General features: G+C 41.8%; 1 protein-coding gene across 7 annotated transcripts in view; it reads left to right on the top strand.

Annotated features, from left to right (window-relative positions):
* The window catches only part of ssbp2b (single stranded DNA binding protein 2b), a 441,186-nt gene that overhangs the window by 369,624 nt on the left and 49,014 nt on the right, over positions 1-22,548 (top strand). For all 7 annotated transcript variants that reach the window (XM_078214850.1, XM_078214849.1, XM_078214848.1 and 4 more), the window contains 3 exons: positions 9,967-10,015; positions 11,300-11,335; positions 18,883-18,937. In XM_078214850.1, the coding sequence (XP_078070976.1) occupies positions 9,967-10,015; positions 11,300-11,335; positions 18,883-18,937 (140 nt within the window). The remainder of the gene's footprint in view (positions 1-9,966; positions 10,016-11,299; positions 11,336-18,882; positions 18,938-22,548) is intronic.

Raw genomic sequence — 22,548 nt, 5'->3', positions numbered from 1 at the left:
GCTTAGGGCTGGGGGCCTGGACGGGGAAGAATTGATAAAATGCGTACAGGAAGGTTCTTTGGAACAATATGTTGACAGTCCAACTAGAGAGAGGGCTATACTGGACCTAGTACTGGGGAATGAGCCCGGTCAGGTCATCAGAGTTTCGGTAGGGGAACATGTGGCAAATAGTGACCACAATTCTGTAAACTTTAGGATAGTAATGGAAAAAGATGAGTGTTGTCCTATGGGTAAGGTGCTGAATTGGGGGAAGGCTAACTACAGCCGGATTAGGCAGGATTTGGTGGCTGTTGATTGGGAGAGGCTGTTCGAGGGTAAATCCACATCTGGCATGTGGGAGTTTTTTAAGGAGCAGTTGATAGGACTGCAGGACAGGCATGTGCCTGTAAAGAGGTAGGATAGGAAAGGTAGGATTCGGGAGCCGTGGATAACCAGTGAAATTGTGGGTCTAATCAAAAAGAAAAAAGAGGCATACATGAGGTCCAGGCAGCTAAAAACAGATGGAGCACTGGAGGAATACAGAGAAAGTAGAAAAGAACTCAAACAGGGAGTTAGAAGGGCAAAAAGGGGTCACGAAATGTCCTTGGCAGACAGGATTAAGGAGAATCCTAAGGCATTTTATACATACGTTAGGAACAAGAGCGTTGTTAGGGAAAGAATCGGACCTCTCAGGGACAAAGGAGGGGAATTATGCTTGGAACCAAAGGAAGTAGGAGAGATCCTAAACAAATACTTTGCATCAGTATTCATAAAGGAGAGGGACATGTTGACTGGTATTGTCTCAGAGAGATGTGTTGACCCGTTAGAAAAAATCTCAATTACAAGGAAGGAAGTGTTGGGTTTTTTAGGAAATATTAAGACAGACAAATCCCCAGGGCCAGATGGCATCTATCCTAGACTCCTCAGGGAGGCAAGAGATGAAATTTCTGGGCCTCTAACAGAAATCTTTGTCTCTTCACTGGACACAGGTGAGGTCCCAGAGGATTGGAGGATAGCAAATGTGGTCCCGTTATTTAAGAAGGGTAGCAAGGATAACCCGGGTAATTATAGGCCGATGAGCTTGACGTCCGTGGTAGGGAAATTGTTGGAGAAGATTCTTAGAGATGGGATATATGCGCATTTAGAACTGAATAATCTCATTAGCGTTAGATAGCATGGTTTTGTATGAGGGAGGTCATGCCTCACAAATTTGGTTGAGATTTTTGAGGAAGTAACAAAAACGATTGACGAGGGAAGGGCCGTGGATGTCGTCTATATGGATTTTAGTAAAGCGTTTGACAAGGTCCCTCATGGCAGGCTGGTGCAAAAGGTTAAATCTCACTGGATAAAAGATGAGCTAGCTAGTTGGGTGGAGAACTGGCTTAGCCATAGAAGACAGAGGGTAACAGTGGAGGTGTCTTTTTCCGGTTGGAGGTCTGTGACTAGTGGTGTTCCGCAGGGCTCTGCACTGGGACCTCTGCTGTTTGTGATATATATAAATGATTTGGAGGAAGATGTAGCTGGTGTGATCAGTAAGTTTGCGGACGACACAAAGATTGCTGGAGTTGCAGATAATGATGAACATTGTTAGAGAATACAGCAGGATATAGATAGGCTGGAACATTGGGCGGAGAAATGGCAGATGGAATTTAATCCAGATAAATGCGAAGTGATGCATTTCGGTAGATCTAATGTAAGGGGGAGCTATACAATACATGGCAGAACCATCAGGAGTATAGACACACAGAGCGACCTGGGAGTACAAGTCCACAGATCCTTAAAGGTGGCAGCACAGGTGGAGAGGGTGGTCAAGAAGGCATATGGCATGCTTGCCTTTATTGGACGGGGCATAGAATATAAAAGTTGGCATATGATGTTGCAGCTGTATAGAACGTTGGTTCGGCCACATTTGGAATACTGCGTCCAGTTCTGGTCGCCACACTACCAGAAGGACGTGGAGGCTTTGGAGAGAGTACAGAGAAGGTTACCAGGATGTTGCCTGGTATGGAGGGTCTTAGCTATGAGGAAAAATTGGGTAAACTGGGGTTGTTCTCCCTGGAAAGACGGAGGATGAGGGGCGACCTAATAGAGGTGTATAAAATTATGAAGGGCATAAATAGGGTGAACAGTGGGAAGCTTTTTCCCAGATCGGAGGTGACGAACACAAGGGGTCACGGGTTCAAGGTGAGGGGGGCAAGGTTCAACACAGACGTCAGGAGGACGTATTTTACACAGAGGGTGGTGGGGGCCTGGAATGCACTGCCAAGCAAGGTGATTGAGGCGGACACGCTGGGATCGTTTAAGACTTATCTAGATAGCCACATGAACAGACTGGGAATAGAGGGATACAAACGAATGGTCTAGTTGGGCACATGAGTGGCACAGGCTTGGAGGGCCAAAGGGCCTGTTCCTGTGCTGTATTGTTCTTTGTTCTTTGAGTTCGAAACTCTCGACTAAGAAATTATTCAAGGCTGCTGGGAAACTGTGTTTAGGGAACTCGGGTATTTGCTGTGAAGTTGAAATAATAGTGAATGTGGATTTAATTTTGGGGTGTCTCAGGGAGAGATACTAGCTGGAGACAAAGCTTCCAGTGAATATTCAGAAACCCATTGAAGCAAACCATTTGCAACTGAGTCAGCCAAAGCAAGAAGCCTTGGTGTTGAGATTGTGGTAATTCTTTACAAGGTTGTGTCCCTGTAAGGATATTTCTGCGATAAAAAGAGTAGTGTGAGTTTGGATTAGTTTCTGGTGTTTGTATTGAAATCCTTCCAACCATTTAGTGCAATAAAGTTCATTTTTCTTATTTAATAAACATTTTAGTCTTTGTGTTATAAGTACACAAGCAGACTCTTGTGAATACGTTCAGTAATTCACTTCCATGGCTTCTTTAAACAAAAAAAAGTTAGGATCTATTAAGCTAGCTCTCACTCTGAGTTGTTACGTATTAGCATCAACTGGGTGTGTAATACTCTGCTAATCCTATTTCTTGTCTCTTCCCCATGTTTTATTATTTTCTATTTTAAATATTAACTTGGTTATTTTATAAATTATGATGTACTGTTTGCCTCAAGAGTTAATTGGTAACATCCATCTTCTAATGCCCCTCTGGGAGGTAACGTTTCCTGTAGAAAATCAACAGTGCAGCAGGAGCCCATTTGGATCTGCACTGACTCTCAGAGATAGCATCTTACTCAGGCCCACCCCACCCCACCTCAACCCGTAAACCTGTACATTTATCGTGGCTAATCCACCTAACCTACACATCTTTGGACACTGAGGGGTAATTTAGCATGGCCGATCCATCTAATCTGCTCATCTTTGGACTGTGGGAGGAAACCAGAGCACCCAGAGGAAACCCATGCAGACACTGGGGGAACATGTCAAGTCCACACACTCACCCAAGGCCGGGTACCTGGTGCTGTGAGGCAGCAGTGCTAACCACTGTGCCACCATGCCAGCCACTATTGTTTCTAATATTCCCTTCTGTTTATCTAACAATAATCTTGAGCCTTTGTTAACTGTGTTTTGTACAAATTTCACTTAATTTTCTTGCTCTTATGCTCAATATCCTGATGTATATTTGGCATTTTTCTTTCCACAATCTTTTCTAACTGTATTTCCATCTTTAAAGACCTAACTATCTGCATTCTCCTACATCTCTCTGTTTTAATCTGGTTTTGAATCATACCATTCAGGCCACTCTTCGCTTTTCATTTTCTCTGAATGCACTACAGCTCAATCTTCTTTTTACAAAATGGTGTGGAGATGCCGGCGTTGGACTGGGGTCAACAAAGTGGCTTTTGCTACCAAATAAACCTGTTGGACTTTAACCTGGTGTTGTGAGACTTCTTACTGTGTTTACAAAATGGTAGTCATGATGTGGAGATGCCGGCGTTGGACTGGGGTGAACACAGTAAGAGTTTTAACAACACCAGGTTAAAGTCCAACAGGTTTATTTGGTAGCAAATACCATTCGCTTTTGGAGCGCTGCTCCTTCGTCAGATGGAGTGGAAATCTGCTCTCAAACAGGGCACAGAGACACAAAATCAAGTTACAGAATACTGATTAGTACTCTTTAACCTGTGCTTAATGCTCCCTCCACCCACATTGTCTGTATCTTTAAGATCTGGTTGGTTGTAGGGATTCGCATTCTAATCAGTATTCTGTAACTTGATTTTGTGTCTCTGTGCCCTGTTTGAGGGCACATTTCCACTCCATCTGACGAAGGAGCAGCGCTCCGAAAGCGAATGGTATTTGCTACCAAATAAACCTATTGGACTTTAACCTGGTGTTGTTAAAACTCTTACTGTTTACAAAATGGGTCAGGGCTGAGTTCATTCCTTAAAAATAATAGCTCACCCTTAGAATTATAGTAGAATACACGAAGATATTAATAACATTGGAGGCCATGGGAAATAACTATGTTGTTTATTGAATTGGCAGGTGTGTGTTCAAGTGATTTCATGTGTTTGAGGGGAGCAGCCAGTGCCACAGCATGCGTAACTGTCAGTTTACAACCCAATCACTTTCATTCCGTAAAACCGGCATTTCCAGTAAAATGGCACTCCGTAAAAACAGGATTTACCTTTACTTAAATTTTATGTTTTATGCACCTGCCGTTCTGCATATTTGTCAGTATCATTGCATAATGTCCTACATTCTCCCTCACAGTTTGCCATGACCCCTAATTTAAAATTGTAATTCTACTTATGCTGGTGTCCAAATCACTTAAATAAATAGGAAACAAACAGATCTCTGTGCGGACCTCTAAAGCACTCCACAACCTTTATTTTCCACTTATATTACTTTACCCCAAAATCTGTTATTTATTAGGAGTGAACTGCAAATGGTGATCGTGCTAGTGACGCGTTCATCCCATTAAAGAATTAAAAAATATCTTTGGGTAATTAAAGTTCCTGATTGTTATCGTTAGGCTGCTTCTGCATGTTTTCCTTAATTTGCCCACAGATTTCTTTTTGCAACTCTTTCTGTACCATGGCAAGCCATCTATTCATATGACTGTGCTCCCTTATACCATGCCTTCATAACGTCACTTATGTGGCATCTAATCAAATGTTTCTGAAAATCCAAACATGTAACATCTACATACAAGAATCCTAGGCCAGCAACCACCTTGTTTAGGAAATTGTAACACACTGCTCACAATTTTCACCCATTAAAATCAATTCCCTTTATCTGTGCATCCTGACTTGTAAAAAAATTAAAACATAGTCAAGCATGAAAGGCTTTTTATTTTCAAATCTGTGTTGACCTGCACTGATGAGCCCTTGTCTTGCCAAGACTTTGTTATGTTCATCCTTTACATTTACCCTCTACGGAGTGTAAGGATATGACCGCATGACAAACTAATGGCGAAATTAATGAGCCCAGTCTAGGATGTGAGGGAAATGAATGCCTTGGAGTTCCATAGATGAATGCCAGGACTCTTGAGAATAAAATTTGTAATCTGGAAATCTTTGCTGGCAGGGGAAGCAATATTATCCAGGGCACATCATGAAGATGTAATTCAACAACGACACATGTTGGCTAAATATACTGTAAAACATATCAGTTTATCGGGGTAGAAAAGACAAACTGAAAAGAGGTATAGCATTTTATGTGTGTTCTTGAGCCTGAGTGAAACATGGAGATCCTTAAAAAGTGTTGCAACTCAGTTTTAACAGAGAAAAACGAAAATGGGGCAGCTGACGTATCTAAGGGGGTTGTGGAAGAGCCTCTACAAGAAATAATATTTAAAATGGAATTGTAGTAAAAATGTGGTTAAATTATTGCAACTGATAGACAGGCACAGTATGATGTAAATCAGTCACATGGAGTTAAAGGAAAGAAGGGTTGCTTCCAATAAATTCACTGGAATTTTTAAAGGAAAAGATGGGCTTTTAAGATGGGCTTTTATGATTACAAAGAACAAGAACAAATAACAAAGAAAATTACAGCACAGGAACAGGCCCTTCGGCCCTCCAAGCCTGCACCAACCATGCTGCCCGACTTAACTAAAACCCCCTACGCTTCCAGGGACCATATCATAGGGATGTCAGAAGTTACAGAGGGACATAGATAGGATGCAAGACTGGGCGGAGAAGTGGCAGATGGACTTCAATCCAGATAAATGCGTAGTGGTCCATTTTGGCAGGTCAAATGGGATGAAGGAGTACAATATTAAGGGAAAGACTCTTAGTACTGTAGAGGATCAGAAGGACCTTGGGGTCCGGGTCCATAGGACTCTAAAATCGGTCCCGCAGGTGGAGGAGGTGGTTAAGAAGGCGTATGGTGTGCTGGCCTTTATCAATCGAGGGATTGAGTTTAGGAGCCTGGGATAATGATGCAGCTATATAAGACCCTCGTCAGACCCCAGTTGGAGTACTGTGCTCAGTTCTGGTCGCCTCATTACAGGAAGGATGTGGAAAAGATTGAAAGGGTACAGAGGAGATTTACAAGGATGTTGCCTGGTTTGAGTGGCATGCCTTATGAGGATAGGCTGAGGGAGCTCGGTCTTTTCTCCTTGGAGAGACGTAGGATGAGAGGAGACCTAATAGAGGTATATAAGATGTTGAGAGGCATAGATCGGGTGGACTCTCAGAGGCTTTTTCCCAGGGTGGAAATGGCTGCTACGAGAGGACACAGGTTTAAGGTGCTGGGGGGTAGGTACAGGGGAAATGTTAGGGGGAAGTTTTTCACACAGAGGGTGGTGGGCGAGTGGAATCGGCTGCCGTCAGTGGTGGTGGAGGCAAACTCAATAGGGTCTTTTAAGAGACTCCTGGATGAGTACATGGGACTTAATAGGATGGAGGGTTATTGGTAGGCCTAGAAGGTAGGGATATGTTCGGCACAACTTGTGGGGCCGAAGGGCCTGTTTGTGCTGTAGTTTTTCTATGTTTCTATCCCTCTATTCCCATCTCATTCATGTACTTGTCAAGACGCCCCTTAAAAGTCACTACCGTTTCCGCTTCCACTACCTCCACCAGCAACGAGTTCCAGGCACCCACCACTCTCTGTGTAAAAAATCTGCCTCGTACATCTCTTTTTAAACTTGCCCCTCGCACCTTAAACCTATGCTCCCTAGTAATTGACTCTTCCACCCTGGGAAAAAGCTTCTGACTATCCACTCTGTCCATGAATCTCATAATCTTGTAGACTTCTATCAGGTCTCCCCTCAAACTCCGTTGCTCCAGTGAGAACAAACCAAGTTTCTCCAACCTCTCCTAATAGCTAATGCCCTTCATACCAGGCAACATCCTGGTAAATATTTTCTGTACCCTCTCCAAAGCCTCCACATCCTTCTGGTAGTGTGGCGACCAGAATTGAACACTACATTCCAAGTGCGGCCTCACTAAGGTTCTATAAAGCGTCAACATGACTTGCCAATTTTTAAACTCAATACCCCGGCCGATGAAGGCAAGCATGCCGTATGCCTTGACTACCTTCTCCACCTGCATTGCCACTTTCAGTGACCTGTGTACCTGTACACCCAGATCCCTCTGCTATTTACTGTATATTTCCTATCTGTATTAGACCTTCCAAAATGCATTACCTCACATTTGTCCGGATTAAACTCCATCTGCCATCTCTCCGTCCAAGTCTCCAACTGATCTATATCCTGCTGTATCCTCTGATGGTCCTCGTCGCTATCCGCAAATCCACCAACCTTTGTGTCGTCCGCAAACTTACATTTTCCTCCAAATCATTTATATATATTACAAACAGCAAAGATCCCAGCACTGATCCCTGAGGAACACCACTTGTCACAGCCCTCTATTCAGAAATGCACCCTTCCACTGCCAACCCCTGTCTTCTTTGACCGAGCCAGTTTTGTATCCACCTTGCCAGCTCACCTCTGATCCCATGCAACTTCACCTTCTGCACCAGTCTGCCATAAGGGACCTTGTCAAAGGCCTTACTGAAGTCCATGCAGACAACATCCACTGCCCTACCCTCATCAATCATCTTCTCACTTCCTCGAAGAACTCGATCAAGTTCGTGAGACACGACCTCCCCTTCACAAAACCATGTTGCCTCTCACTAATACGTCCACTTATTTCCAAGTGGGAATAAATCCTGTCTCGAAGATTCCTCTCCAATAATTTCCCTACCACTGATGTAAGGCTCACCGGCCTGTAATTACCTGGATTATTCTTGCTACCCTTCTTAAACAAAGGAACAACATTGGCTATTCTCCAATCCTCTGGGACCTCCCCTATTCTATATCCCCGAGCAAAAGTGGCTTTTGCTATCAAATAAAACTGTTGGACTTTAACCTGGTGTTGTTAGACTTCTTACTGTGACCTCCCCTATAGCCAGTGAGGATACAAAGATTTCTCTCAAGGCCCCAGCAATTTCCTCTCTTGCCTCTCTCAGTATTCTGGGGTATATCCCATCAGGCCCTGGAGACTTGTCTACCTTGATGTTTCTTAAGAACCCCAATATCTCCTCCTTTTTGATCTCAACATGACTCAAACTATCTACACATCCTTTCTCAGACTCATCATCCACCAAGTCCTTCTCTTTGGTGAATACTGACGCAAAGTACTCATTTAATACCTCGCCCATTTCCTCTGGCTCCACACATAGAATTTATTCTTAAATTTCAGTGAAGCCTTTGACACCATGCCACACAAGCAATTAGTCCACAAGGCAAAGCCTAATTTGACCATTGTGACTTTTCTGATTTAATGTCCTTATCATTTTTGGTACAGTTTCTTTTTGAATATTTATCTGCACTGGTGGCACTTCCCCAATCCCTTCAGTTTCATTTTTACCATCTGCTGTAAATATTGAACTTGTTCATCATCTCTGTCTTTCCCTTTTGATCATTGCACCTTGGAAAGGATAGATTGACCTTGGAAGGAGTGCAGCTCAGTTTCACCAGGATACTGCCAGGAGTCCAAGGGTTAGGTTTTGAGGAGAGAATACATGAAACTAGGCTTGTATTTTTTGAAATGTAGAAAGTTAAAAGGTGATTTGATGTTTTGTTTTATGGGCTTTGAAAGGAAAATGATTTGGTAAATAAGTGGAATGATGGTGAGAACAAAACGTTTTACTGACGGAAGAACCTAGGACAAAGGGACATAACATTAAAATCAAGACAGGAGAGATGTTAGAAAACATTTCTTCATGCAAAAGGTAAAAGTGTGGAAATCTCTCCCACGAAAAAGAAGTACATGCTAGCTCAATAGATAATATTTAATCTGAGATCAATACTGTTTTACTGGATAAGGGAGTTTTAAAAAATGGAGCCAAGGCCATTGGATTGAGTTAAGAAGCATTTAAACGATGATCCCATTGAATGGTGGAGCATGTTCCTGGGGCTGAATGGCCTACTACTCTTCTGTGTTCCGCCATGCACAAATACAGGATGATCCCCCTCATTTTAAGTGGTCTCACCTCTTCTTTGACAATCCTTTTAGTTATTTTCTTCGAAAAGTCATTGCTATTTTTCTTTACCATCTAACCTCTCTCTTTCCTTCTCTTGTATACCTTTCATAATTCCTAAACTTTCTTCCAAATTATGCACTCAAAGTTGATCATTTGCCTCTTCTGCTTTTATCCATGGAAACCCAGCCTTTGACAAACACTGTTTACTCTAAGGAATATATTTAACCTATATCTTCACTATTTTCTATTTAAGTATCTACCACTGGTGGTTCACTGACTTGCCATTTTCTCAACCGTTGATCGTTGTGTTTCCACAATTCTTTGTGAAAGCATCCATATATGAATCAGACGATAGATATTGTGCTTTCATGATATAGTCTGAGAACTGCTTACTTGAATGGCATCTGAGAGAATGGCAGTAAAATGTATAAAAAGTGATTGCATTTGTATCAGGGAGGGGATTACTGGGAAGGCTGTTGTCGCCAGTGAGACAGTAACATTTTGTTTCTCAGTAGCATGGATTGCTTGCTGGTAGAGTGCCAAAGACTATTTGGTTATTTGAATTAAAACTCCATCTGTCACTGTTTATTACAGGGGTCCCGGAGGCGGTCGACCATGGCCAAATCCACCTAATGCCAACTCAGTAAGTATGCCTTAATGCTCATGTGACCCCCACACAGCAAGGAATGCACCTGTAGCCTCTGTGCATTTAAGTGGTTAGCTGTGATGCACATGCTGAAATATTATTCCCTGTATTATAAAAACATTCCTTTCATTATTATAATAATTACTCCATCATTTAAAAAAAAAACAACTTCTCTAGGCAAGCAAGCAGGCAAAGTGGTCCAACAGTGAATGGAATGTTATTTATATATTTTCTTCTCCTTTTGAAACTCAATTCTTACTTCTCTTTGGTTCCAGTGTTCTTTGGTTCTTGGAAACTTGATACTGATTTGCCGCTTTAAAATTTCACATTATTTTCAGTGAATTTTGAACATTTCCCTCAGTAAGTGTATTGAATTATTTGGTTGAGCGGGGATACTATATTGTGGGGAGTGTACCCGATGGGCACAGTGGGAGGTATGCCACCCTTCTCAAAACTGCCATCTTCCCCCACGGGTCAGAAAATTGCGGCAGAGATGGTGTGAGGCCCTTAAGTGGAATATTCTTGTCCACGTAAGGGCCTTAAAAGGCTTAAGGGTGAGCACCTTATCCATTCTCCTATAATATGGTGGAACAAATCAGGGGTGGGTGGAAAGGTGGTGGGCTGACCAGCCATTTTATTTCTTTGAAGGTGCCTCCCGCCACCTTCAAATACACTGGCCGGGAACAGAAAATTGACCTTGATTTTTTTTTCAAGTACACATTAAGTAAATTAGGGCTGGTGGTCAAATGGCTGGTATGTAGTTCAGAATGATACTTGCAGCACAGCTTTGATTCCCGTTCTGTCTGAGGTAGACTTGGGATCTGCTTCCTTGCCCTGCCCCTGATGGTGGAAAGCAATGGCAAACCGACCACTGACAAAAACTGCCAAGAAATTGGCAAGTTGGTAACGGATTTAGTAATTGCAGAATGTTCAGCTTTTCAATGTTTGTGTCTTAACAGCATCAGTATTGTCAGTGATGCTCCAAATGAGCTGAGGCCTCAGCATCAAAGTCTGTTTAGAGACATACATTTGTACAAAATTTCAGTTTGTCTACCTGAATAGTGATAATCGTGTTTAAAACATATTTGTAATTAAAACCCATAGAGAGAGAGACCAAAATACTCATGTAGTTTATTTATGGACGGTAGCATATCAATAAAGCAATGTCAGTCTTTGTCCAATTATTGTGGATTACTTGTTCACAATTTCTTTCTGATTTAGGCTTTAACAGTGAAATTGGGAAGGGAGAAAAGGTGAATTGACAGTTATTTTTTGTTACAGATACCATATTCATCAGCATCGCCTGGCAATTATGTGGTGAGTGGCATTTTACTGTTCTTTGTGGGCTATGCTGTTTAGTTCCAAATGTGGAAATAGTTGGCCAGATGTTGACAGCAGTGCCAAGTGTTTTGGCTGAGAAGTGAACATCTGATTTTTGTGTTTGGTTGTTTTGTCTGGCATTCATAGTGCATATGTTGATGTTGATTAGTAAATCAGTAATCAGTCTGGTCAAAATTGCTCTGAGAACTGTTATGCATCAGCATATGGTGCTGTGGCAAATAGTCTTTGATAATAAACAAGAAAAGACAACACATTGCTGGCAACCAGGCGTTTGCATATTTAAATTTGAGCAACATCAAAATTGCTTAAATAGAAGAAAGTTCATTTGCTAAAAATAGTTTGTACTCGTTTTATGTGCACATTGTCAGTAAACAGTACAATATTCAGATTCAATATCAAAATGTATGCCATGTGGTGGAGGAAACTCTGAAACACAACGCCATCAATTTGAACTCTATGATTGTCACACGGTAGGACACTGTCTTGTGGCAGGTTTTGTGAATTCTATGACAGTGTATTCAGTACACTAGCAGAAAAGGACTCCTAAACTGATCCACTCAAATTGTGTCCCCCTGATAACTAGCTAAAAAGAAAAGCGCATAGCTTAATACAGTTTTTTGTGCTAAATAGAAAGTCTGTTGTGATATTGTTTTTAGGGCAAGAAAAGAGGCACCGAAGTCTTGTTTTTTTCAAATAACTTCTTGGTGCATATTTTGGATCATATGGGTCCTGTTATTGCACCCAAGGGTTCTGCTATCCTGAAAGTAAGATACTGAATCTGCTTATTGAAGTGACCAACACTGAAACAAGAGAATATTACATCTACCCTGGTAAATTAAGCTTTGTAACAAAGCCTTATTTATAGCTTTTTCTACCTGCACTCATAGGGCAGTATTTTACAGACTCCTACCAATAGGCAAGGACCAGTAAAATCCTGTGAATGTCCTTTCTCCCCTGACCTTCCCACAATTTTACGTGGGGCTGGTGAGGCCTTAGACGGTCTACCAGTCTTCGCACCAATTGAGGTCTTTAAGTGGCCAAATAATTGCCACTTAAGGATCACGCCCTGCCAGCTGCAAATTTTAGACTTCTGAGGGGGGTGAGGGCCATTGTTTTCAATATTCATTCATGAGACATGGGCTTTACTGGCTTGACCTGCATTTGTTGCCCATCCCTAAGTGCCCTTGAGAAGGTGGTGGTGTGCTGCCTTCTAGAACTGCTGAAGTTGATGTGTTGTAGGAACACCTGCAGTAATGTTAGGAAAGGAGTTCCACATTTTGACCCAGCGGCAGATGGAATGGTGATCTAATTCTAAATCAGGAATGTTTGCGTCTCGGAGGGGAACTTGAAAGTGGTGGTGGATGGAATGCCAGTCAAGCAAGCTGCCTTGTCCTGGGATATATTGAGCCTCTTTTGGAGCTGAACTCATCCAGGCAAGTTAGATTCTCTCTTGTTCAAGATGGTCATTGCCTGGCACTTATGTGGCATGAATGTTACTTGCTACTTATCAGCCCAAATCTTGCCACATATTCACACGGAGTACTTCAGTATCTGAAGAGTTGCAAATGGTGTGGAACATTGCGCAATAGTTTGTGGACATCCCCACTGAAGATGAAGAGAAGGTCATTAATGAAACAGGTGAAGATGGTTGGGCCTTAGGCACCATCCTGAGGAACTCCTGCAGCGATGTCCTGGGACTGAGGTGATTGGTCTCCAACATCAGTTTTCCTTTGTGTCAGGTACGACTCCAACCAGTGGAGAGTTTTCACCTGATTCCTATTAACTTCAGTAAAGACTCCTTGATACACTTGGACAAATGCCACCCTGATATCACTCTCATTTCACCCCTTGTTAAATTCTTTTGACCATGTTTGGATCATGCTATAATGAGGTCAGGACCTGAGTGGCCCTGGCAGAACCCAAACTGAGTGTTAGTGAACAGGTTATTATTAACTAAGTACCACTTGATAGCATTGTTGATGACACCTTCGATCACTTTACTGATGATCGAGTGTAGACTGATGGGGCAGTCATTAGTTGGATTGCCTTGCTTTTTGTATACAGGATGTACCTGGGCAATTTTTCACATTGCAGAGTAGCTGCCAATTTTGTAACTTGTCGAGGGGCACAAATATTCACTGTTGCCAGAATGTTGTCAGGGACCATTGCCTTCGATGCAACCAGTACCTTCAGCTATCACATGGAACAAATCGAATTGGGTAAAGATTGGCATCTGTGATGTTGGGAACCAAAAAGAGGCTGAGATGAATCATCCACTTGGCACTTCTGGCTGAAGATGGATGCAAATGCTTCAGGCTTGTCATTTGTACAGACATAATGGGATCCTCCATCATTGAGGTTGGGGATATTTGTAGAAAGTCCTCATCCAGCTAGTTGCTTAATTTTCCACCATCACTGGATGTGACTGGACTGCCGAGCGTAGATCCGCTCTGTCGGTTGTAGAATCGACCAGCAGGTTAGCCTGTTAGGACCTCGGGAAGGAATGGGGAATGGGATGGTCACCTCTCTCACGGGACTCCTTTCCCAAACCAGACCCATTCCCCCATCCCTCACCCATCTCATGACCTTTCCTGGCCCCAGCAAGGGACTCTGGACTTCCCAGCATCCTGGCTTCCTAGCACTTTGTTCACAGGAGTCCCAACAGCAGCCACCAGATATGCTGATGGACTACAGGGCTACCAGACAATTAGATGGCTGGCAGCTCTCTGAGACTGAACTTTCTCCCCACATAGAGTAGATGGCCCACCCCCTTCCAATAACTGCCTGACAATTAAATGGCAATCGGGCAAGCATCAGGAGCAAGGGTGAGTTACCTGCCAACGTTTTCAGTGGCAGGGCAGGAAATGCCACCATTTGAAAAATTCATCCCATAAATTTCAGGTAATTATTTATGTAGCTGGATAATTACATGATGACAGTATGAAATTATTTAGATCAGGTTGGGTGATTTTTTTAACTTTGAAACAGTGGCAATAGTTTGAACTAGATACTTAAAATAAAATGTCAGGCTTATGGGCTTTCAGTAAGCATTGTGATGAATATCTTGCTCATGGTTCATCTTGTGAACTTAAGGTAACTGAAATGCTGTTTTAAAGGTTGCCAGGACCATTCAGCAATGAGTAATCATTGAGGCAGTCCACAGTCCAGGTGAGAGCGACAATTGAGAGAATTCAGAGGCCACGGGAATCGTAGCAGGCAGGGGGCGGACTATGCAAAAGTCCGTTGACCTTGGGTGAGATTTTTCGGTTTCGGGGCGAGCACGGCCAGAAAATCCCACCCTCGATCTTCGAAAGTGAAGAATTGAAAGCCTTGTGAGGGAGAAAGAGTTTTAGCAAGATTTAGTGACTCATATGGTCACTGACGTCTGGGTACATTGCTGAGAAATTCGCAAGATCTTTCTTGGTCGCATCTGCCATTTAATGTACAGTGTAGTGTGTTTGACCACATTTTGCTGGTTAATTCATATTTACTTTGTTTATTGTTAGAGTATAGGATAAATATGAATTGTATTTTCCTGACTTTTTGTTTGTTTGTTTGTTTAAAACCGTGAAATCTTAAGGCCAAAAGAGAAAATGCTGGAAAATCTCAGCAGGTCTGGCAACATCTGTAAGGAGAGAAAAGAGCTGACGTTTCGAGTCCCCAAAGGGCTTTGACAAAAGGTCATCTGGGCTCGAAATGTCAGCTCTTTTCTCTCCTTACAGATGCTGCCAGACCTGCTGAGATTTCCAGCATTGTTTTTTTTGGTTACGGATTCCAGCATCCACAGTAATTTGCTTTTATGAAATCTTAAGGCTTTATTCTCCTAGTGAGCAACTGACTTCATTCTTTGTCTACTTTAAACAAGACATTACAGGTCCCTAATCAGATTGTAACAATTATAGACCAATGCATTTGGACTTTAACCTGTATGAGTGCACAAAAGTCAAGCAATTTAAAGTCCCTTGCCCTCGCCCTCACCTCTCCTACTAGCCCCCCCACCACACCAGAAGTATCGACAGTGGTTTGCATTTTCTCAACATCAGATCAGTTTAATTGTTTTAAATAATACCCAGAATGTTGAAACTTATTATTGGCAGGTGGATTTAAACAATTTTAATTGCACAGCTTAGATTCCACTTGGAGTATATTGAAGTGGTTTAGCCAGATGTGTCTCACAAAATACATCAGGAGCAAAGTAGTAACCCTCAGGTGAAACATTAATATTGGCTCCTTAGTTGCTCACTGCAGATTTTGTGTACGGTGACTGAATGTGATACCTTCAGAGTTGATTATTAAAAAAAAGCATCAATATCACAAAATAGAGAACAAAAAATGGGAGGGGGGGAACAAAATCAATAACTTACCAATTATGGAAATGCAGGCATTGATTTGTCACAGACACCACAAGTTTATGTTTCTTGAAACTAAGGCTTTCAACAGAGAAAAAGTCGGAAGGAATAACTCCCTGCTTTCATTGGAAAAAAAGAAAAACTTATATTTACAAAGCGTATTTCACAATCTCATGATGTCCCAATCACTTTGATTTGATTTATTATTGTCACGTATTAACATACAGTGAAAAGTATTATTTCTTGCACGCTATACAGACAAAGCATACCGTTCATAGAGAAGGGAACGAGAGGGTGCGGAATGTAGAGTTACAGTCATAGCTAGGGTGTAGAGAAAGATCAACTTAATGCAAGGTAAGTCCATTCACAAGTCTGACAGCAGAGGGAAGAAACAATTCTTGAGTCGGTTGGTACGTGACCTCAGACTCTTGTATCTTTTTCCCGATGGAAGAAGGTGGAAAAGAAAATGTCCGGGGTGCGTGGGGTCCTTAATTATGCTGGCTGCTTTGCCAAGGCAGCGGGAAGTGTAGACAGAGTCAATGGATGGGAGGCTGGATTGGGCTGCATTCACGACCTTTTGTAGTTCCTTGCAATATTGGGCAGAGCAGGAGCCATACCAAGCTGTGATACAACCAGAAAGAATGCTTTCTATGGTGCATCTGTAAACGTTGGTGAGAGTCGTAGCCGACGTGCCAAATTTCCTTAGTCTTCTGAAAAAGTAGAGGCGTTGGTGGGCTTTCTTAACTATAGTGTCGGCATGGGGGGACCAGGACAGGTTGTTGGTGATCTGGACACCTAAAAACTTGAAGCTCTCAACCATTTCTACTTCGTCCCCGTTGATATAGACAGGGGCACGTTCTCCTTTACGCTTCCTGAAGTCGATGACAATCTCCTTCGTTTTGTTGATATTGAGGGAGACATTTATTGTTGCCGCACCAGTTCACCAGATTCTCTATTTCATTCCTGTACTCTGATTCGTCATTGTTTGAGATCCGACACTTTTCAAGTGTATTCACTGTTGTAATGTAAATATTGTTAGCATATTATAAGGACAGAAAATGCTATAGTATCAATGGAGTTAATAATTTTGTGGTAATATTCCTGTCGGCCATTTGTTGATTCACACATTCCCTACCTGTTCAGTTGTTTTATCAGTTAGAAACGTCAACCAAGCAAGTTCAAGGGTGACATGAGATATGCATATAAGCATATTTGACACAGGAGATGTGATGTATTGACTCTGATGGAGAAAATAACACCAGATAAAGAGAAACATACATTTATTTGAAGTTTTTCATGATCACAGGACAAGACAAAGCATTTTGCAGCCAGTTATGTACCTTTGAAGTATATTCACCATTGTCGCGTAGGAAATGTGACAGCCAATTTATGCACAATAAGCTCTCCTACACAGCAGTATGATAATGACTAGATAATCTTTTCTCATGATGTTGATTGAGGGCTAAATGTCAGCCAGTATATTGGTGATAAATCCCCTTGTTCTTCTTCAAAATAGTGCCATGGGGTGTTTTACATTTACCCGAGAGAGCAGACAGGGCTTCAATTTAACCTCTCACTTGAAAGGAGGCTCTTCTAACAGTGAGGCACTCCCTCAGTACTACATTGGAATGTCAGGTTTGATTTTTCTGCTCAACATGCAGTTGCAGTGTTTGTAAGGACAGTGCTCTTTTCCAACTGAGTTTGAGTTAAAAGTAAATTTAAAATGTACAAGGAGTGCAGCCTCTGAAGTTGTGACATCAGCAATCACAGCCATCAGGTATAAGAATCTGTGATTAAGTAATGTGGTTCAAACTAAAATGATTGTATTTCTGGCAAACTGTTAAAAATATTTGCATTTATACAGTTACAAGAAAATGACTTAACCAAGGAACTTCACTAATGTCATAAACCAAGCTCGAATGATTTATGAATGTTGGAACTCCAAAATTGAGTTGGCATTGGTGTTTCCTGGTATCTACTTCATATATTTATTCTTTCACAGGATGTCACTGGCTTGGCCAGCATTTATTGCCCATCCCCAATTGTCCTTGAGAAGGTGGTGGTGAGCCACCTTCTTGAACTGCTGCAGTCCGTGTGGATTAGGTATATGTTCAGCTCTCACAATCAAAGACAAAGGATGTTGCTTCTATTCTGATACTGAACTTGATTGTCTGCTATATTAATGTTTTTCCCCTCTAGACCAGTTCTTGTACAATTTTACATATTATACAGAAGTTTCAACTGTTGCAAAGTTCAAAATTAAAGATTTCAGCATCTAATTCATGGTTGGCAAATTTTGCATGATACTGAGGGAATGCTGCACCGTCTGATGTGCCATTCTTCAGAATGTTATTATGGCACTGTTTGAAGAAGAGCAGAGGAGCTCCCCCAATGTCCTAGCCAATGTTTACTTCCAAAGCAGCATCACTCAAACCAGATTACCCAGTCATTACCTGATTGCTGTTTGTGAAATTTGACTGTGTACAAATTAGCTACCATGTTTCCTAAATTAGAACAATGACTTCAAATGTACTTCATTGGTTGTAAAGCACTTTGGGATGTCATGACGTGATTAGAGGTGCTTTATAAATTATGTTATTTTTAAATAAGCAAGTATTACCTTGAAAAAGATATTTGGCATTCATCAGATCAGTTATTCAGATGGGTTAAAAGGACATTCTTCTTGGACAACTTTTTCCTCCCATCTTGGAGCAATTCATTCTTAGTAAAGTGCAGTTTCACGAGCACAGATGGTTTCTGGTCCAGACTCAAATGGCCATTTATCATACGCATGCTTAGACAGCGAGCGTTGCTAGGCTATTGAACTGTAAGAATAATCATAGATCAGCTTGATCCTGACACTCACTTTACACACTTTCTTGCAGAGGTCACTGGATAATAATCAGGAGAGGGACCATTGCTAATTTCTCCCTCTTGCCCAGCATGGAGGTACTGAGACCAGTAGTAGCATCTGGCTGTGTAGATTTATATGTATAGTGCCAGTCTTTTAGAAAAAAATAAACCAGTGCTGTGAAGCACAGATTAGCTGATTTTATTTTAGACGTGGCTATAAACACAAAGAAGTTCATGGTTCTACTTAATTAGCAGATTATATCTAACACATTTCAGATGAGTATTGTGTGTACTAAATTCCTGATGACTATTGTTTTGCAGGGACCCCCTGGTGGTGGAGGGCCTCCAGGAACGCCCATCATGCCTAGCCCAGGAGGTAAAAAGAGTTGCCTTGTGTGCTTCTGTTTCATTTGTCATTCTAGAATATTGCAGAATTTGATGAGTAATTAATATGCATTTGTTGCTGCCGCAAGGAATTTGATTGCAAACATGGAATTAAAAGTGTTTTGGGTTATATATATCTGAGTTATTAGATTACTTGATTACAAGGAATCAATGGGAAGTAAACATATATCATTAGCCTTATTTTTAAAAGCTGCAATATTGCAATATGTTCTGAACCCTTTTGAACTAGACTAATTGATTTTGACTTGAATTAGTGCCAGTAAGAAGTAAATTGTCATTTTTGTTTGAAATTTTAGGGTTAATTTTGTGCTCAAGTACTCATAGCGAGGCACACTGGTTGGAGAACCAGGGCAGCCAAGTTTTAGCTCCCAAGTCTGACCAATACTTGCTGCTGACTCCCTCACCTTCCCTCCCGTGAGACTCTCCTAAAGCCTCTCACGACAATATCACTGGTTGCGGGCAACTGTTCTTTAACGTCAAACTTCCGCACCTTCCCACTCGTCGGCCATCTGTTACTTTGCACAAGTTTTGGTAAAGAGGTAGACCTACAGCATGCCGGTAAATCTCGGTTATTCAAATCATACAGGTGACACATAACAGAGGCTGTGGAAGGAATTATCGCCAGGGGACATGTAACCCTCCAAACAAGTCACCTCGCCCAACTCTATTACACATATCCTCTCTTCCTTGTTTCAATTCATTACCCACAAGGCTCAATAGCAAAGTCCTTTAATGCAACTACTTCGCAAAAATAAATTTATATGCCTTTAGGGAGAGCCACACTGGCAAAGACTTTCATTAGGTTTTATAAGTAATCTTTCTATTTCTCAACTGATTTAAAAGCAAACATGAAAAAGCATATAGCACGTCGGAAACTCATTTAAGTAAAACAAACTTAATTACGCAAGGGGCAGAATTTTACAGAGCCCTGTGGCCTTCCCACCACCTTCCCACCAACAACCTATCTGCAATTTTACAGGGAGCAGGTGAGCCCTTGGTTGCACACCCACTCAAGCCCCAATTGCGGTCTTTAAATAGCCAATGAATGGCCACTTAAAGGGTGCTTCCCACCCTGGCCTCAATTTTCTTCTTGGCAGGAGGGGCTCAGAGACGGGGCAAAAGCCCAGCAGGTTACCCTGCTCAGGAAGCAGAGGAGTGAGGGCACCTCCATTATTTTCTAGAATGGGCATCACTCCCCCCAACAACTGGGCCCCCTGATGATCCCTTCCCCCTACCATTTAAATCATAACTCCCCCCCACCACCCACCAAGCTTACTGTGTACCCCTCTCCATTCCTCTCCTCTCCACCCCTCCCCTGCAGAGTGTTAACTGGCCATTGGGCAATCCTGATTGGGAGAGCGATGCATTCTCCACAGACTTCAGTGTTGGCGGGGCGGGAAACCTCACCATCAGAGAACTTACAATAAGACCATTAAGACATAGGAACAGATGTAAGCCATTTGGCCCATTGAGTCTGCTCCACCCTTCAATGAGATCATGATTGATCTGATGTGGTAATCCTCAACCACTTTCCCGCCTTATCCCCATAACCTTTGATTCCCTTATTGATTAAAAATCTGTCTATTTCAGCCTTGAACATAATGAACCATCCTTTACAGCCCTATGTAGTGAAGAATGCCACAGATTTACTACCTTCTGAGAAGCATTTCATCCTCATCTCTTAAATTGGCAACCCCTTACTCTGAGATTATGCCCTCTGGTCATAGACTCTCCCACAATGGAAAACAACCTCTCCGCATCTGCCCTGTCAAACCCCCCTGAAAATCCTATATGTCTCAATAAGGTTACCTCTCGTTCTTCTAAACTCCAAAAAGTACAGTCCCAACCTACTCAACTTGTCCTCATAAGAAAATCCATCCATACCTGCGATCGACCACGAATCTTGTTTGAACTGCCTCCAATGCCAGTCTATCTTTCCTTAAATAAGGGGATCAAAACTGTTCACAGTATTCCAGGTGTGGCCTAACTAGTGCCTTGTATAGTTTTAGAAAAATTCTGCCTAATGTTACAATAAAGGCTTAAAATTAAAAATAACTTATTGGAAATACACAGTGCATTCATTATCATGTGAAAAGAGGAAAGATAGATGAACATTTTGAGTGCAATCTCTCAAACACCCTTTGTCGACTGAATTAAACAGCGAAGAACTACATATGCACTAACCACTAATACAAAGAAACAATTATTGGTTTAATAATCACTCAGCAGCTACTTTGTTACAGTAATGAATAAAGCCTCTGCATTAACAAAAAGCTTATTTTATATTGACAATAGCATTGTGTTTGCGTCACTAGTCCTCAAGGCATAGGCATCATGCAACCTGCGGTAATCTCAATGTAAACCTGCCACATCATACCTGTTGTGTTATTTTAATTTTGAGTTTATTTTTGTGAGATTTGCCAGATTCCTCAGGGCATGTCCTGGGACTCGCATGCAACATCCCCATACCCCCCCATCACCTGGTTAAACTTGGGGCCTATGTTCATGATCCTTGATTGAAAGGCTTTGGATTTTGACACTGCCTTAATGGCTCCAGTCAGGATAGCCAGTGTTAATGAAATAGCATTCAATATGTAGGCAACCCTGTTGTGTTCTTTGTCTACACTTGGAAGTGTTTCGAGGAAAGTCCATCTGCTACTGATGAAGCTTGGCAAGTGATCCAGGTTTTTCCAAATTCCTTTAATGAAGGCTGGACTTGAATCAAATTTGTATGGTGTGAGTGGGAACACCTCTGTTTAATCTGCTCAAAAAACATTTTCTAATTGTCAGTGATAGTTACAGTGTCTGTTATGTTTTTCCCACCCATTGCTTTCCATTTTGCTCATTGATGGAATCCATGAGGTTTGCTAGGGGGAGGTCAATTTCCCCTTTCCTAACATACTAAAATAACCAGCCTCCACTTACTGTCTTCACCGCAGACTTAATTGAGGTTGCATTGGCATGGAGGATCTTAAACCTGACCTTACTCTACATCCTGAGTATTTGTGTTTCAATATGCTGCACTGCTGAGTGTGCACTATATTGATAAGTACTAAATACTCATTGAATTTGAATTATTATACAAAGAAGAATTAATCAAAAAAGTAAGTACATAGATGACACTGAGTACATCTGTAACGATGTGGAGATGCCGGCGTTGGACTGGGGTAAACACAGTAAAAACTACATCTGTAACTCCAGGGTTTTGGTTTTTGCACTGACTCTGAATCAAACCAATAAAGTTATAGGTTAAAATTTTCCAGCTGTTCTTGCCGGTAGGATCTTCCAGTCCAGCCGATGGCAACCCCACCCCCAAGACCACACCCAGCGGAGGCTGCGAACAATACATTGACAGGCTTCCACCACCGCCCCAAAACACACCATGGAGGGGCGTAGAAAATCCCACCCATAGAACACATTTCAATAACACTTTGAAAGATGTCCTTGAATTATATAATAGTTTGACAACTTGTGAAATAAATAAGTTGAGACTGATGGATTTAAAGAAGTATATCAATTTATGTTGAGTACTTGTATTTTGATGTCTCTGCTATTAATTTTAATCTATCCATAAAAAAGCCC

The sequence above is a fragment of the Mustelus asterias genome, chromosome 6 (assembly GCF_964213995.1).
Source record: "Mustelus asterias chromosome 6, sMusAst1.hap1.1, whole genome shotgun sequence".
Lineage (NCBI taxonomy): Eukaryota > Metazoa > Chordata > Chondrichthyes > Carcharhiniformes > Triakidae > Mustelus > Mustelus asterias.
Note: the sequence above shows the minus strand (reverse complement) of the source record. Positions and strands in the feature narration are given on the sequence as shown.